The sequence below is a fragment of the Hemitrygon akajei genome, chromosome 13, assembly GCF_048418815.1.
Source record: "Hemitrygon akajei chromosome 13, sHemAka1.3, whole genome shotgun sequence".
NCBI classification, from domain to species: domain Eukaryota; kingdom Metazoa; phylum Chordata; class Chondrichthyes; order Myliobatiformes; family Dasyatidae; genus Hemitrygon; species Hemitrygon akajei.
In genome coordinates, this window is record NC_133136.1 from 54,004,228 (window position 1) to 54,023,536 (window position 19,309).

At 39.1% G+C, this 19,309-nt stretch overlaps 1 protein-coding gene across 1 annotated transcript in view; it reads left to right on the forward strand.

The window, feature by feature from the left end:
* Positions 1–118: 118 nt before the first annotated feature.
* Positions 119–19,309, forward strand: part of ppat (phosphoribosyl pyrophosphate amidotransferase) — a 34,968-nt gene continuing 15,777 nt past the window's right edge. Inside the window, exons 1-4 of the mRNA XM_073064610.1 lie at positions 119–404; positions 5,408–5,474; positions 8,423–8,629; positions 17,110–17,222. Coding sequence (XP_072920711.1) covers positions 277–404; positions 5,408–5,474; positions 8,423–8,629; positions 17,110–17,222 — 515 coding nt within the window. The 5' untranslated portion in view covers positions 119–276. The remainder of the gene's footprint in view (positions 405–5,407; positions 5,475–8,422; positions 8,630–17,109; positions 17,223–19,309) is intronic.

The following is a 19,309-nucleotide window of genomic DNA, read 5'->3' on the forward strand; positions in this document are numbered from 1 at the left end:
CTGATTCTGAATCGGAAGTACAGTCGCAAAAGTCAAGAGTTTCTTTGGCATTCATGGGCGCCGAGAGCTCCCGCAAAGAGGTGGTGCAGTCCAGCTTCCTGGGCCGCGCATGCGCCGTGGGGGCGGGACCAGCGGGCAAACTCTCTTCATAACAGAGCTAGCGAGTGTCGGTCCGGTTGGGCAAATATCTGTGTGTTTTTAATCACCCCCCCCTACCCTCCCCGTTGTTACCGTCAGAGTAGTGGAGGTTCAGGAGGGAGGGAGTTGGGCGAAGTTATGGAGTTTGAAGAGTCGGGCATCGGTGAGGAGTGCGGCGTATTCGGTTGTGTGGCGGCCGGCACGTGGCCGACCCATCTGAACGTCCCGCACGTTATCTCCTTGGGACTGGTGGCGTTGCAGCACAGGTAAGCGCTGGCCCGGCCCAGCCCAGCCCGGTCCCTCCTGCTGCAGATTGCAAAATGAGCCTCTGCAGGCGTTTACAGTGGGGAAATGCGCTTGTGATTATCTGTTTTCTTTTTGTTCCCGTCTTTGCACGAACTCGTTAGGTATTGCAGTTGTCGGAGATCCCGAAACCAAACCAGACTCTGTAAGGTTACGTAATTAATCGGGTGGCGTGTGTAGGCAGAGAAACTTTTCAAGCCTTAAGACCTTCCGGCCGATCTTCTTGACGGCACTATTTAATTATATGGAGCGGGTAGTATTTTTTTTTCGCGTTATATCTTTTAACTGCAAAAGCAGTCACGCATGTGCTGAAATTCGATCAAAAGCAGATCCAACAACCTTTGTGGAAAGAAGAAGTAGAGGTGATGTTATCTCTGGACTAATTTGACATTGAATGTGGCATTAAAGCTGGCTGTACTTTGCCGGTATTTAACTCCAGGGGAAAAATTAACTGCTACTATTTGCAAACTGAATGGTTTGTTCAGTGAAAATCAGCTTTCTATGAACTTTTTCCACATTTGTCAGTGCAGTAGCGATATTCAATATTTTGCAGTAAAATGCATTTAAACATTTTGGCCCCTTGGTTGAATCTATTGCAACTCGTTCATAGTGTTAAATGCAACAAAGTTAACAACTTCAAGCACCGTTTTCCTGCCCTATCCCTACATCCTTTTATTAACTGAATGGGGGAGTTTTATTAAGTTAGTGCAGTTTCATACACTTGCAGTGCCAGTCCTGTGTATATAAAGAAAGTTGCATTCCGGTGTTTGGATGAAAATTTTCCCTTACAATTAAACTAATTTTTATGGTCTATTTTCCAGAGCAATGTTCTGACCACATGTATTAGATCCCTCCTATGTAATCTAGTTATTGATCATGTGGAACATACACACCATTCCAACCAAATATTTCTCTACACACAAGCTTTCTCTCACACAAATATCGTACATTTATCCTTGTATTTTCTCTTGTTCTTTATTTCCTTCACTAACGGGATGTATGTCTCGCACAAAGGACAGTTGTTATGGTTTCTGGATGTTTCGTGCAGCAAGATCTAGACAACTTCCAAGCAAGGGCCAAGTAGTAAATGACATGCATCCCTCAGAAGTGCTAGACAGTGACCATCTCCAAAAAAGCATGATCACCTACCTTCAAAGTTCAGAGTGAGTTTATTGTCAAAGTACAGATATGTCACCATATACAACCCTGTGAGACATTTTCTTGTGGGCATACTCAATAAGCCAAATAACTATAATATAATCAATGAAACACCACACCAACAGGGTAGACAGCAAGGATGTAAAAGAAGACAAATTATGCAAATACAAAGAAAGAATAATAAATAAATAGCAATAATGATTGAGAACATGAGATGAAGAGCCCTTGAAAGTTAGTCTGTAGGTTGTGGGAACAGTTAAGTGATGCGGCAAGTGAAGTGATTTACTCTGCTTTAACAGCATTAAATTGTTCACTGTGAATTGTCTTGATTGTATCTTTCTCTCAAAGCTCAACTAGATCAGCTGCATAAATACTTAGGCTAAAATAATCACAAATTACTTGCCTTCTGGTTCCTCAGAACCTATCCAGCATTTAAAAGCTGGAAATCAAGAACATAGTAGGATTTTCTTCACTTGACTGGTTGAGTACCGTTTCTGCAACATGAGGAAGCTCACTCCCATCCAGAATAACGAAGCCTGGTTGATGGTCATTCCAGCACCATCTTAAATGTTCAATTTCCATCAGTGATACATTAACTTCTACAGTAGCCACTTTATTAGGGACACTTGTACACATCATTAATGCAAATATCTAATCAGCCAAACATGTGGCAGCAATTCAATGCATAAAAACATGCAGACATGGTCAAGAGCTTCACTTGTCATTCAGACCAAATATTAGAATAGGGAAGAAGTGTGACCCAAGTGACTTTGACCACGGAGTGATTGTGTCAGAGATGAGGTGGTTTGAGTATCTCAGAATCTACTGCTCTGGGATTTTCATCACAACATTCTCTAGAATTTACAGAGAATTATGCAAAACGATTTTCCTATTGATTTCCACGTTTCTAATATGTTGTGCGCATTTCACACAGTTCCGTGTAGTGAGTTTGATGTTATGATCACTGTATGAGTACATATTTCAAATACAGTATTTACTGGGAGGATGTACTGGTGAGGACTAGTTTAGCATTCAAACTCTTGATGCTGTGGAAGAGCTTAAGGACTAGAATCTTTCATGCCAAGGAAAAACTCCCAGCACAGTTTCTTTCCAGTGCTTCTACTAAAAGTCAGGTGTAACATGCTAAATTATAAAAAAATATAAACCAAAAACTGAATGCAATTCATTTTATTTTTGTTTCAGTTAACCTTGCAATACTACCGATGGATTGGAAATGCTCCTAATGCCAGTGTAATTAATAAGTTAAACGTTGTTTAGCAATGTTTGATTGCATCACGGGTAGTTTAGTTCTTGTATCCTCCACATTCCTATTTGAAAATCTATTCAAAGGTTACACAAATAGTGTTCCTGACTGATTTGTTCTTTCTAGGCAATTAATTCTGCAAAACAAATTTTTCTGTTACAGTTTGCTTCCGAAGTGCTTTCATACCCCAAACTGTACACTCCTTTTCTTCCCTTCAGACATTCCAAAACCTCATTCTTTTGAAAAACATTTGGAAATTTGCCTTAGAAATGCACTACAAAGATGCATCAGTTTTTGTTTGATAATAAGAAATAGGTTGTGATATTTGTTGCTCTATGACAAACATTGTTATCTGAGTGGAACTGAAGCCAAGGAGACCAGTTAATATGGAAAGGTTTGTGTATGTTCAGTGACTGTTTGGTATTGTAGATCTTCAGCATTCAATTTAAGTTTTGCTCTTAGCAACATTCAGTATCTTTGCAAACTCTAAAGACAATTTTGGGTCCTTCTTGTAACTTCTATAAGAATGGTAGAATTTAAGCAGAATAAGTTTTAATACAGAAAAGCTGCTGTCAATTCCAGAGCAATTGTACAAAAGAACAAATGAAGAGGAAGCCAAAGATCAGATTCTGGATTGGAAAGTTTGCAAATTCTTGCAGTGGAATGTGAGATGGAAGTGAGAAATGGCTTCTGATTTCAGCAGGGAGCAGTCAAATTTTCATGTATTAACTATTATCAAATTGACCACATATTTTCTACTAAATAATCAGATCCAAATTAGAAGAAACTTCAGACAGTGTCTTTGATTAATGTAACCAATGCTTGTCCTTGCTGGTCTGTGTATTGCAGATACACATACCTTAAGCAATATTCATTTTGCAATTAATAATTTCAGTTTTTGCAGTGTACTGCTGCTGCAACGCAACAAATTTAACATCCTATAAGATGATGATAATTCTGATTCTGAAATTTCATTTGCAGAGATAACGGGCATTGGTGTTGGAAAGAATGAATGTGATGGATATTGATGCAGAGAGAAAGTAAATGATTAAAGTGGTGGTGCTGTCTGAATGAGAGTTGTAAAAGCCAGTGATGTGTGAGCAGGAGTTATGGAATGGTCTGAAATATTAGAGGACTTACTGGAAATGGGATGAGAATCAATGTTTGCAGATATTAATTTTTATAATATGGGGACTGGCTAAGAAAACCTTAAAATGATGAATGGAATGCCGGACTTTGTCTCAAAATAACAAATCGAAGCCCTGATTAGACTGCATTACCTATGCTTAACATTCATAACAGGTATCTGTATGTTTCAGCTAAGGGTGCTTATATATGAGAAACTATTTTGGTGCACATTCTGATTTGAGGAACATACCTCATATCTACCTCATTAATTTTGCAGAATACCTGTAAAGGCAAGTTCACTATGGTGCTTGTTCATCATGTTTAAGTTGAAGCATTAGTGTAAAGCTTTGTGTAAAAATGATTGAGAACAAATGTTAAGCATATTAATATGAAACTTAATTGTATATTTACTTGGAATAGTTCTCTATCTCTTTGTTGGACTAGGATGTTCGAAGTTAGTTAAATATATTAGGGTTATACAGAGAAAGGGGTTACTGACATTAAGACTTGATAGCCTGATGGTTATCCAGTGCAAAAACAACTGTGTAACAATGTTGTTTGCTCTTTGCTAGATTAAACCCATTTATCAACAACTGCATGATTTATTTGCACTACAAAGTTCATTGTGTTACTTATAAAGAGCACATTTTTGTGTGTTAATAGTTTAATCTATTCCTATTAAAATAAAGTTGTGAAATAATTGATTTCCTTCTGAAATGTCTTCTCTGTTATCCCTCTTACCTGTGTAAATTTTCTCCGGATGTAATAATTAATTTTGTTGTCTTTTTATTGAGTAAACTGCATTGATTATTATTTCAGATTTCCAGTGTCAGAAAAAACAGCTGCAGTACTTTTGCTTTTAATTTATTAGCCTGAATTTAATCTCAGTTGTATAAACGAAATGCAATGCAAGATACACCGAAGTGTCTCTTACTTATCAATTTTCAAGGCAGTAGCGAGGAATACAATTGTCTAGCAAGAGAAATCAAACTTCCTATAGCAGATAAAAAATAATAAGCAATCTATCTATGAGCTTTTGGGTATTACACTGTATTGCCACTCTCAGGTTTGTAATACTGCAAACTAAGAGATTGTTGAGAAATGATAAAATTGGCTGTTGTGTGGTATTTTGCCAGATATAACAAACAGGTACAGAAGCAGTACTGCATGCATGAGATATTCGGAATATTTGTTTACATTGGAGAGTTTTTTGATACAAGATCCTCTTGGAAAAGAAGTAACTCCTGTGTGTTAATTGTACATTATATTTTTTATTAGTGGCTTGAATTTCTATTTAAAACTCTAAAGTTATGGAGTGATAGAGGGTAATTGCTTTCAGTGTAAAAACACTTGATCTCATTTCTAAACCATGTACTTATTATAATTATTGTTGAAACTTTCAAAAATATTTTACAGAGGTCAGGAAAGTGCTGGAATTGTGACAAGTAATGGGAGCTCCTCACCATCATATATGACACACAAGGTATGTCTTAGTTGTTACATCATATCGATCTTTACAATATAAAGTAGTTAATTTAGTAAATTTTATTTGTTTACTCAATATAAAAACTAATTTCATTTTTCTTTGACTGGGGCATTGAGGAATGAAAATTGTAGAAGTTAACATGTAGAAATTGTCTGAGTTTCTGGCGTACATAGCTTATATATAGTGGTCTTAAAAGTTAAGCAGTTGTATTCACTGTTGCCTAACTGCTCATCTACTAGAAGGTCGGTCACTTGGCCAGGCTCATTGCCCAACACCAGGTCAGATGCAGCTTCTCCTCTTGTTGGACTATGTATGTATTTATTAAAGAAAGCCTCCTGATGCACCTAACAACTTCTGCCCAATTTAAAGGTTTTGCACTAAGAAGTCCCAGTTTATATTAAGGAAGTTGTAGTCCCCCATGACAACTACCCTATTTTCACGTGTAAGAGAAAATTTGCAGATGGTGGAAATCCAAGCAAACACACAGAATGCTGGATGAACTCAGCAAGCCAGGCAGCATCTACGGAAGGGCGTACAGCTGACATTTCGGGCCAAGACCCTTCAGTAGGACTGGAGACTTAATCTTTTCAATGATTTCAAGTTCTCTGGCCCCGATCACCTTATTTTTGGACTCCTCATCTTTTATTTTCTAGTCCTGATGTCTAGTCTTGGCCCAAAATGTCGACTGTTTACTCTTTTCCATAGATGTTACCTGACCTACTGAGTCCCTCCAGAATTCCCCTATTTTTACGCTGCTCTCCAATGTCCCGGTGGCTCATTTTTTTCTGGGGGAGGGGTTCTGTAGCACAATCCCATCAGAGTACTTGCACCCTTCTTATTTTTGAGTTCTATCTATATAGACATGTCCCCTCTGAGGCAAGCTGTGATATTGTCCCTGATTAACAGTGCAACTTCCCCTCACCCCCTTTTTACCTCGCTGTATATTTTCTAAAACATCAAAACCCTGGGACATTAAGCACCCATTTCTGTCCCTGTCTCAACCAAATCTCTGTAATGGCCAAAACATTATGGTTCCATGTACTGACACATGCTTTGAGTTCATCACTTTGAGGCTGTATTAGTTTCCTATTTCGTAATAATTGAGGATTATGGACTACGTATTGATCGTGGAGTAGATTTATATAGGTCATTGGCCAGGTTGCTGTACTGTTCTGTGTCCTCTCAAGAGTGGTGGAGGCTGTGGAGATTTGATTGAAGTTTATAAAAATGGGTCTGTACTCACTAGAGTTTAGAAGAATGAGGGGGAGCTCATTGAAACCTATCAAATATTGAAAGGCCTTGATAGATTGGATGTGGAGAGGATGTTTCCTGTTGTGGTGGAGTCTGATACCAGAGGGCACAGCCTCAGAATAGAAGTATGTCCCCTTAGAACCGAGATTGGAGGAGTTTCTTTAGGCAAATCTGTGGAATTCATTGCCACTGACAGCTGTGGAGGCCAAGTCATTGAGTTTATTTAAAGTGGCCGTTAATAGGTTCCTGATTAGACAGGGCCTCGAAGGCTATAGGGAGAAGGCAGGAGAATGGGGTTGAGGGATAATCAATCAACCATGATTGAATGGCGGAGCAGACCCTGGGCAGAATGACTTAATTCTGCTCCGATGTCTTATAGTTTAATTTTCAGTCAGCAATGAAAAAAGATTTTGTTGTTGGCCTAAGAAAAAATGCTCTTCGAAAGATTGAGTTATCTCTATGGCAAGCATTTTCTATTTTTCAACTCTTAATCAGTAGCAAGTTCAAGAGTTATAGTAGCCATGTCTAGAAGCAAAAGGAAACATTTTAAATTAATAGGGTTTCAAATGAAACTTGCCTCATTTAAAGATTGCAACTGATATGACATTAGTGCAACTTTTATTTCAATGAGATCATCTCTTTTTTTTAAACCCATGATATACATAGTCTGCTTAGTCTCAAAACTGCCATCCTAGGAAACAATTTGGAGAATTCGCCCTGTAGTCCCTCCTGTGCAAATGTACTGTTACTCAAATGGGAAGATCACACCTAAATAGAATATTCTAATTCTAGTTTACATGCATTGCGGTTTTGTCTCACCAGGGCTGAAAGTTATTAGAGCAAGCCCTCAATTCTCTTGTACTGAAATCCCCTCACTAGCCAGACCATCATGCTGTTAGCTTTTCTCATTAGTTACTGAACCTGTGCGTTAACCTTCAGAGATTTGTGTAGCATACCTTGGTCCCTCTGATACCAATGTCTTTCAGTCTCTCATAATTTATTTTGTCTTTTTCTTCCTACCAAAGTGGATTACTTCATATTTTTCCACATTATGTTCCTTTCCCATTCACTTGGGATATCTAAATTATAGTACACATATCAAAATTAACTAAATTGTAATTTTGTAGAAATTTACGATGCCATCTAAAGCAAATCTGCAGAGTTCAAACCATTACATCAGTAAGTTGTGCAACTGTGATTAACATTGAGTCTAAATAAATACTTTCATCATGGAGGCCATAACTAAAAGATAAAGATCTCCAGGATGAACTTGGGTCTTTGTTCACTGGTTAAAAAAAATTCTTGCTATGTTCATGATCTATTATTTGCTTTCATCGTGGGTTTTCTCAACTTACTTCTTGTTGCTTACCCAAAAATTCCCTCTCAGGTAAATGCAATTGCATGTGTTAGAGTAAATTGTAACAATAAATTTTATTACTGTTCTTTAAATTATTTGAAGTATTGTTCAAATCCGTAGCTATTGACAGTATTTTGGAGTGGTGCTTTGCAGATTAGAAACACAACTTTGTGATAAATATGCATTGAATGCAGTTGCTTATGTTTAATTTCCAAAATACATTCAGAGAAACATTGTATCATTAAGAGGGTTCTTTTGTTCCCCTTTGAAACTGATAGTTTTTAACTCAACATTATGAAAATCAAGAGCAGTTCTAAAAAATGTTTTTTTTAAATAGGGAATGGGTCTCGTAAGCAATAACTTTCATGAAGAACAGATAAAAAAGCTTCGCAGTGGAAATCTGGGTATAGGACATACGCGATATTCTACATCGGGTATTTCCGAGTTACAGAACTGTCAGCCATTCGTGGTGGAAACACTTCATGGAAAGATTGCTTTAGCTCACAACGGAGAATTGATCAATGCAAAACAATTAAAAATGAAGGTATGGCATTGGTCTAATTACATCTGTTGAAGTAACAATAAATGAAATTTATAAATAAATTTATTTAATAATAAATGTATTTTGAACTATTGTCTTTTAGTAAATGTTTACAACACAAATGATTATGGATGAATAATTGAGATGAGATCCAGGTCCAAACTTCATTTCCTGGTAAATACGTTACTTAAGTATCATGTTTGTTTGCAAGTAGCACTTGCCTCATGTAAACACAAGAGATTTCGTAACTGATGGAAATCCAGATCTGCATATACAAAATGCCGGAGAAACTCAGCAGGCCAGGCAGCATGACGGTTCAGGCTGAGACTGTTTTTCAGGACTGAGCTTGCCTTGTGTCATAGTATTGTATGTAATTAGTTTTGCTACAACAAGTGTATGGGACATTGGAAAAAAGTTGAATTTCCCCATGGGGATGAATAAAGTATCTATCTATCTATCTATCTATCTATCTATCTATTTTCAGTGCAGCTTCCATTTCACAAACTTGAGCTCAAACAGTACTGATGTTCCATTTCTGTAGTGAGGTGTGCATAAGGTGGGAAACTTAGTATTCTGACACAATTGAAGTTTCTGGTGGGGGGTTGATGAGGCTAATGACTAATTGCTCAGCTGCTGTTTCTTGTCTAGCACACTTAACATGGCCTTGAGGTATAGTACTGAAAATAAACAGTGTTTGGTATGATTTTGCACCTCATTATTATATTCATGTGTTTATGGTTGCTGAAAAATTAGAGCATAAAGGATCGCTTGAAGTCAGGGAGACACCGCAACTAATGGTCTCTTCCTTGTTGAGAAGAGGCCTCTGTTGCAGTGTTAATGTGAGTCTCGTGTGATTGCCAGTAATTGCCTCATGGTCACATGACCTTGTGCCGTTAAATAGATGAATAGTAAATATAACTCTTGTTGCCTCTGAAATATGGACATACAGTACACAGAAAACATATTTGACATCCAAGGCAGCCAGTTATTGCACAGATACGTATAGATGAAACAGAACCTCAAATTTAGTGCAGCCAATACAATTCGTTTGCTTGGCTTCGATGTGACAAATCATCAAGCAGTAGCCCCAACAAGGTTTGCATTTCTGCAATTCACTGGTATAGATGCAATCTGAATTGAAAGATCCACTGAGAAGACATCAACTCCGTTGCAAATTTTTCCACAAAACTTGCGGAGTGTTCAAGTTGGAGCATTGCCTATGCAAATATAATTCATGTTGTCACAGAGTTCTAGCTGCACTGAAGGCATCCATCTAGATTATCAAGTCCGTCCTGGCTCTTGTAGTATAGTGCCATTTGCTTGTTTTATTCTCAGCCCTGTTAATTTTTTCCCTCATGCCTATCCAACTTTCTTTTGAAATCATTGATCATTTTGGCTTTCACCAACATTATAGATGCGTTTGACTAGATTATTATTCTACTCGCTGCACTTTAGTAAAAAATTACTTTCTCAAAGTCTTGAGTCTTTGTCTCTTAGCCCTTGCACTAGAAGCTTAAACAGAACAGATCTCCTTTGCTACCTTATCACAAACAGGTTATATAATCTTATCCTCATAACCTCCATTACAGCTTTGATAAGTTATCTCTTGCTCTTGGATTGTCTGATATAGAGCTTAGAAGCTCAAGGTGATACTCAGATGTCATTATTAAGGAAAATGTTAAAACATTATGTTTTGCAAAATGCGGCAATTTCATTCCATCTGCATAGCCTGCACTCTGATGGCATGAACATCAATTTCTTCAACTTCTTGTAGAGTCTCCCCTGATTTCCTCCTAATTTTCAATTCCCCATTCTGGTTATTTCACCTACACGTCACCTCCCTCTGGTTACCCTCCTTCCCTTTCTTCCATAGTCCACTGTCCTATAAGATTTCTTGCTCTTCAACCATTTATCTCTTCCATCTCTCCCCTCCATCTTCTTATTATATTGCCTCTCCCCTAACACCCATCTTCGCCTACATATGGTCTCGCCTTTCAACTGTCAGCTTGTTCTCCTTCTTCCTTCTTTATTTTCACCTCTACTCCCTTCTTTTCCAGTCCTAATTTAGGGTCTCATATGTCGACTGTTTATTTCCCTCTGTAGATGCTGCCTGATTTGCTGAGTTCTTCCAGCACTTTGTGTGTTGCTCAGGGTTTCCAGCATCAGCAGAATCTCTGTGTTCATCAATTTAAGGAGATTTATTTAAATTTATTCATTGTAGAAATTGGATATATGGCTGAATCAAATGTTAAAATTTGCCATCGGATCAGTTACTTCCATGGAAGTTTCATGTTCTCCTTTATTTGGAATAAGCTGTTCTTTGAACTTGTTCCCCCAGAATTGATGAACATTACAAATAATTGTGTAAAGTAAAGAATCCCAAATAGTTTCTATATAATACGAGAACAAGCTCTTCAAGCTTTACCTGCAAGTTAATCGTGACTGATGTGTCCCAGGTCTCAACTCTTCTGGCAGTTCCATAAATTCCATATCATTGAAAAATTTATCTATGCTCCCATTAAATATCTCCAGTGATGTAGCCTCCATAACTCTTTGCGGTAGAGAGATCTAGATAGTCAGGAGAACTTCCAGCACACCTCACTTTTGAATGAATACTCTGTCCCTTACCTTGTAACTTCAATTTCATTCAAATTCTCCCACTAATGGAAACATTTCAACAGCCTCCTTAAGATATTATATGTTTCAATAAGAATACTCATAGAAATATAGAAAACCTACAGCACAATACAGGCCCTTCGGCGCACAATGCTGTGCGCACATGTACTTTCTTTTTACTTTACACATAGCCCTCTATTTTTCTAAGCTCCATGTACTTATCCAAGAGTCTCTTAAAAGACCCTATCGTATCTGCCTCCACCACCATTGCCAGCAGCCCATTCCACGCACTCACTACTCTCTGTAAATAAAACTTACCCCCGACTTCTCTGTACCAACTTGCAAGCACCTTAAAATTGTGCCCTCTCGTGTTAGCCATTTCAGCCTTGGGAAAAAGCCTCTGACTATCCACACGACCAATGCCTCTCATCATCTTATACACCTCTATCAGGTCACCCCTCAACCTCTGTCGCTCCAAGGAGAAAAGGCCAAGTTCACTCAACCTATTCTCATAAGGCATGTTTCCCAATCCAGGCAACATCCTTGTAAATATCTGCCCCCTTTCTATAGTTTCCACATCCTTCCTGTAGTGAGGTAACCAGAACTGAGCACAGTACTCCAAGTAGGGTCTGACCAGGGTCCTATATAGCTGTAACATTACCTTTCGGCTCTTAAACTCACTCTCATGGTTGATGAAGGCCAATGCAACATATACCTTCTTAAACTACAGAGTAAACCTGCGCAGCAGCTTTGAGTCTCCTGTGGACTTGGACCCCAAGATCCCTCTGATCCTCCACACTGCCAAGAGCCTTACCGTTAATACTATATTCTGCCATCATACTTGACCTACCAAAATGAACTACCTCACATTTAATCTGGGTTGAACTCCATCTGCCACTTCTCAGCCCAGTTTTGAATCTTACCAGTGTCCCACTGGAACCTCCGCACTATCACAATGCCTCCAACCTTTGTATCATAAGCAAATTTACTAACCCATCCCTCCAATTCTTCATCCAGGTCTTTTATAAAAATCACGAGAAGGGGTCCCAGAACACACCCCTGAGGTACACCACTGGTCACCGACCTCCACGCAGAATATGATCTGTCTACAACCACTCTTTGCCTTCTGTGAGCAAGCCAATTCTGGATCCACCAAGCAAGGTCCCCTTGGATCCAATACCTCCTTACTTTCTCAATAAGCCATGCATGAGGGTACCTTATCAAATGCCTTGCTGAAATCCATATACACTATATCTACTGCTCTACCTTCATCAATGTGTTTATCCTCAAAAAATTCAATCAATCTCGTAAGGCACGATCTGCCTTTGACATTAATCATTATGCCTCTCCAAATGTTCATAAATCCTACCCTTCAGGATCTTTTCCATCAACTTACCAACCACTGAAGTAAGACTCACTGGTGTATAATTTCCTGGGATATCTCTACTCCCTATCTTGAATAAGGGAACAACATCTGCAACCTTCCAATCCTCTGGCACCTCTCCCATCGCATTTATGCAAAGATCATTGTCAGAAGCTCAGCAATCTCCTCCTTTGCCTCCCACAGTAGCCTGGGCTATATCTTGTCCAGTCCCGGTGACTTTATCCAACTTAATGCTTTCCAAGAGCTCCAGCACATCCTCTTTCTTAATATCTATATGCTCAAACTTTTCAGTCTGCTGTAAGTCATCCCTATAATCGCCAAGGTCTTTTTCAGTAGTGAATACTTAAAGTATTCATTAGGTACCTCCATTGTCTCCTCCAGTTCCATACACACTTTTCCACTGTCACACTTGATTGGTCCTATTCTCTCAAATCTTATCCTCTTGCTCTTCGTATACTGGTAGAATGCCTTGGGGTTTTCCTTAATCCTACTCACCAAGGCCTTCTCATGGCCCCTTTTGGCTCTCCTAATTCTTAAGCTCCTTCCTGCTAGCCTTATAATCTAGATCTCTAACATTACCTAGTTATTTGAACCTTTCGTAAGCTTTTCTTCTTGACTAGATTTTCAGCAGCCTTTGTACACCACGGTTCCTGTACCTACTATCCTTTCCCTGTCACATTGGAATGTACCTATACAGAACCCCACACAAATATCCCCTGAACATTTACCACGTATCAGAATCAGAATTAGGCTTATTATCACCAGTATGTTATGTGATAATGTTCAGAGGGTAGGAACATTATCCAAATATTGTAGTTCAATGCAATACATAATCTAGCAGAGAGAAAAAAAAATAATAAATAAAGAAGTAAATCAATTACCGTATATGTATGTTGAGTTGATTTTAAAAACATGCAAAAACAGAAATACTGTATATTTAAAAAAAAAAGTGAGGTAGTGTCCAAAGATTCAATATCTATTTAAGAATTGGATGGCAGAGGGGAAGAAGCTGTTCCTGAATCACTGAGTGTGTGCCTTCAGGCTTCTGTTACCTGATGGTAACAGCGAGACAAGGGCATGCCCTGGATGGTGGAGGTCTTTAATAATGGAAGCTGCCTTTCTGAGATACTGCTCCCTGAAGATGTCCTGGGTAATTTGTAGGCTAGTACCCAGGATGGAGCTGACTAGATTTACAACCTATTGCAGCTTCTTTTGGTCCTGTGCAATACTCTTCCATACCAGACAGTAATGCAGCCTGTCAGGATGCTCTTCACAGTACAACTATAGAAGTTTTTGAGTGTATTTGTTGATATACCAAATCTCTTCAAACTCCTAATAAAGTATAGTGGCTGTCTTGCCTACATCGATATGCTGGGACCAGGTTAGATCCTCTGAGATCTTGACACACAGGAACTTGAAACTGCTCACTCTCTCCACTTCTCATCCCTCTGAGGATTGGTATGTGTTCCTTCATCTTACCCTTCCTGAAGTTCACAATCAGCTGTTTCATCTTACTGATGTTGTGCCAGGTTGTTGCTGCGGCACCACTCCTCTAGTTGGCATATCTCACTCCTGTACGCCCTCTTGTCACCACCTGAGATTCTACCAACAATAGTTGTATCGTCAGCAAATTTACAGATGGTATTTGAGCTATGCCTAGCCACATAGTCATGTGTATATAGAGAGTAGAGCAGTGGGCTATGTACACACCCCTGAGGTGTGCCAGTGTTGATCGTCAGCGAGGAGTATATGTTATCACCAATCTGCACAGATTGTGGTCTTCCAGTTAGGAAGTCGAGGATCCCATTGCAGAGGGAGGTACAGAGGCCCAAGTTTAGCAACTTCTCAGTCAGGATTGTGGGATTGATGGTATTAAATGCTGAGCTAAAGTCAATGAACAGCATCCTGACGTAAGTGTTTGTGTAGTCCAGGTGGTCTAAAGCCGTGTGAAGAGCCATTGAGATTGCGTTTGCCATACATTTCCCTGAGAACATCTGTTCCCAATTTATGCTTCCAAGTTCCTGCTTAATAGCTTCATATTTCCCCTTGTTCCAATTAAACACTTTCCTAATTTGTCTGGTCCTATCCCTCTCCAATGCTATGGTAAAGAAGATAGAATTATGATCACTATCCCCAAAATGCTGTCCTACTGAGAGACCTGACACCTGATCAGGTTCATTTCCCAATACCAGATCTAGTACAGCATCTCCTTTTGTAGGCTTATTTACATACTGTGTTAGGAAACCTTCCTGAACACACTTAACAAACTCCACTCCATCCAAACCCCTTGCTCTAGGGAGATGCCAATCAATATTTGGGAAATTAAAATCTCCCATCACAACAACCCTGTTATTATTACACCTTTCCAGAATCTGTCTCCCTATCTGCTCCTTGATGTCCCTGTTACTATTGGAGTTATTGACCCCTTCTTGTTTCTAACTTCTACCCATAGAGACTCAGTAGACAATCCCTCCATGCCTTCCTCCTCCTTTGCAGCTGTGACACTATCTCTGATCAGCAGTGCCATGGCCCCACCTCTTTTGCCTCCCTCCCTGTCCTTTTTGAAACATCTAAACCCTGGCACTTGAAGTAACCATTCCTGCCCCTGAGCCATCCAAGTCTCTGTAATGGCCACAACATCATAACTCCATGTACTGATCCACGATCTAAGCTCATCCGCTTTGTTCATGATGCTTCTCGCATTAAAATAGACGCATCTCAAACCATCGGTCTGAGCGCATCCCTTCTCTATCACCTGCCTATCCTCCCCCTCGCACTGCCTCCAAGCTTTCTCTATTTGTGAGCCAACCACCTCTTCCCCAGTCTCTCAGTTTGGTTCCCACCCCCCAACAATTCTAGTTTAAACTTTCCCCAATAGCCTCAGCAAACCTCCCTGCCAGGATATTGGTCCCCCTGGGATTCAAGTGCAACCTGTTCTTTTTGTACAGGTCATGCCTGCCCAAAAGAAGTTCCAATGATCTAGAAATCTGAATTCCTGCCCCCTGCTTCAATCCCTCAGCCACGCATTTACCCTCCACCTCACTCTATTCCTATACTCACTATTGCGTGGCACAGGCAGAAATCCCAAGATTACTACCTTTGTGGTCATGTTTCTCAACTTCCTTCCTAACTCCCTGTAGTCTGTTTTCAGGACCTCCTCCCCTTTCCTACCTATGTCGTGGTACCAATATGTACCACGACCTCTGGCTGTTCACCTTCCCGATTCAGGATATTGTGGACGGGATCAGAAACATCCTGGACCCTGGCACCTGGGAGGCAAACTACCATCCTTGTTTCTTTCCTGTCCACAGAATCACCTGTCTGACCCCCTAACTATAGAGTCCCCTATTACTACTGCCTTCTTCCTTTCCCTACCCTTCTGAGCCACATGGGCAGACTCTGTGCCAGAGGAGCAGCCACTGTTGTTTTCCCCCAGGTAGGCCCCCCCCCCCCCCAAACAGTACTCAAACAGGAGTTCTTACTGTTAAGAAGGGTAGCCACAGTGGTGCTCTCTAGTATCTGACTCTTGCCCTTCCCTCTCCTGACTGTTATATCTGTCTCTCAAAGCCACTGTGTGACTATTTGCCTATTGCTCCTCTCTATCACCCCTTCACTTTCCCTGACCAGATGAAGGTTCCCTAACCCAGTCCCTAAGGAGCTGCAGCTTGATGCACCTGTCACAGATGTGGCTTTCTGGGAGGCTGGGAATCTCCTGGACTTCACACATCCGACACCCAGTACAGAACACTGGCCTGACAGACGTGCTTCCTGTTTCTATTCTTCATAGATAACCTACCTTACCTCGACTCATTTTGCCACAGCCCTCCTACTATGTCTACCTCTACTTCAACACCCGCTCTATAAAGCTGTCTCCTTTTAAACTCTTTGTGCTGGTCTAACTCGCTGACGTGCACGCGCTTGCGCAGTCGTCCCTCGATCAAACTGCTGAAGAAAAATCTGCCTCCTTTTAAACTCTTCTCACTGGTCTAACTCACTGACGTCCACGCACTTGCACAGTCGTCCCTTGATCCTTGGTTTTTTCACTTCAAAGAATACATAACTAACCTCTTAGCTATTCCTGATGGTCAACTTTTTCATGTCTGGAGTTCTATAAAACAATGTTCATTCCTTTAGTAGTGCCAATAAGCACAGATGCCGTGAAGGCCAATTGAATTACAGCCTTGGTGAAAATTAGCCCAGGTGTAGTTGCAATGCACTCCTTTCTGGAAGTTGTATTTATGTCCATGTGCTGCTGGAACAAAGAAAGTACTGTTTCTAGACAAAGTTATTCACACTCAGGCATTGGGGATGATGAGAGTTGGGGATTAGGTGGAAAGGTGAATGGTGGCACTTTTTTTTGTGTGTTTTTCCAATGTAAGTAATTACAAATTCAAAGCTTCACATTGAACAATGAAATGATAATTCATATCTGTTGTGTGTTTCAACTGGAATAAAATAAATTGCTTCTCAATTGATATTACAGGTACTACGTCATGGGGTTGGCTTATCAACCAGTTCTGACAGTGAACTTATTACACAACTTCTGGCTCTGACACCTCCAAAAGAAGAAGCTGATACACCAGACTGGGTGGCCAGGTACAGGAAATCACTTTGCTCAGACTTTTAGCTTCATGTTGCAGAAGTCCAGTTAAAGTATAATTGGATTTGCAGCATGGTCAATACTGCAGTAAAAATTAACCTCTGAGAAAATACACATTCACTTAATGAAAGAAACAAAGATACTTCAGAGTTATACTTTGTATAGCTGCTAGAGGGATATAAAGCTACTTAAAATACAATCAGATAATTGATTGTTAAACTGCAAAGAAAATGCAATTAAAATTAAACAGTTAGACCCAACAGTATATTTAACAAATATGTTTTCCATCATCTTTTTAAACATAATTAGTAAATATTTTAGCAACTGGAAAATTGAGGGATTTGGGTACATGTGCAACAGATTAACCTAATATTGAAGTTTACTAAGAGCAATAAAAAAGTAGTTAATTGAGTGGTTAGCAATTCAGAGCTTGAGTTGATGTCTTAATATATTTGACATTTTTCAAACTAAGCATCAATTTTTTTCCAGACTTTCCCAATGCCAACTTGAAAAAAGTCATGTAGTATGACTTTTAAAGATTATGCAGATGGATATATTTTTATAATTGTGTATTAACATTTATGTTTTGCAAATTTCCCTAAAGCAATCAATTAAATAAAATATTAACATCTTTTATGTGTGCAATATAGAAATTACTGAGTGCAATTGGAAAAAGAATTTTGTACGAACTTTGGAGTTAATGTTAAAGTTGCATTTAAAATTGTTTATTTGCTATGTTTGTTGAAAAAGGTGTTGTCATTGAGCATTTAGCAAGAAGAAAAATCCTGAGCTGACCTAAGTGCCTTCAGGGAGTTAAGTTGCAGATTTACATGGAGTACTGCATATTCACTAGCGAATGTAATGCTGTACAGCTAGCATGCCACATGGTGTAATCTCATGGCATCAGCTCAGATACTAGAGCTTGATGGCTGAGATGTGACACCATGCGGCTGTTTACCAAGATTATGCAAATTACATGAATTCCTGAAATACAAAGAAGGTTTGTTATGAGCTATATACCAAAATTTCTTTTACTTTATGGCTCTATTATAGAAAGCAACTTATGAGTACAGGTCTCACTATGTAAACTAGATTTGCCCTGTCTGTGAAATTAATATTCAGAATACCCTCATTAAAAGATACTTATGGACTCTTATTTTCATCCTTGTGGTTTGTAGAAGTATCTAGATTTCTTCATTTCCTGCTTTGGAGCATCAACAAATAGTTCAATGGCAAATCCAGTGAATTAGTACCTTCAGCAAAGCTAGGTACTGATTGGCAGGTACATGAGTCAGATAGAATCAGGTTTAATATCTGAATTCATAAATATATTTTGGCTTACTTGCCGAAGAACAACTATAGTACCAAAGTGGAAAAACATTATTCCAGAAAGTTTCTTCTTCATGATTTTGGCTAAGATTTGTTGAGAAAGGAAATACAAAAATCAATTAAAGTATACTAGTTTTTTTTTAAATGCTCAATAGATCAAGAAACATCAGTAGAGAGAGGAAGAATTAATGTTTCAGGAATGATGAACTTCCCTTGATTTAACTGGATATTATGCCATTGTAAATTGCCTCCCAAATTTGAAACAATAGAATAATTGTTCATGATTGACTGTAAATTAATAAAATCAGCACAGGCAACTAGTGCAGACAATGGACTGCCTTCAATCAATACTTTCAATGATTGCATGCTCTAAAACATAACATTCAAGGTGATTCAAATTCTTCGTAATTCCTAACTTGTTGTAGTAAAATTTCATTTTCATTCCCAGCTCTTTCTGGCATCTTCAAGCCTGAATGCCTGAAACGGCAGTGAACAAAACAGTTCTGAATTATCTTACTGCTTATTTCTCTCTAACTGTCAGCAACAAAAATCACAGCTTTTTGAATACAAACGTGCAACTGATGCTATTTAAAAACTGTTCGCTCTAAGCACATTGTTGTGTCTACAGCCACACAAGTGCATGTGACTGTCTCTAGTTAGTAACAGACTCCTGTCCCAATTTAGCAGCATAGTGTCCCAAATAAATGTAGAGAATCCAGACAATTTTCTTGATTAGTTTCTATTCTTTGTTGTC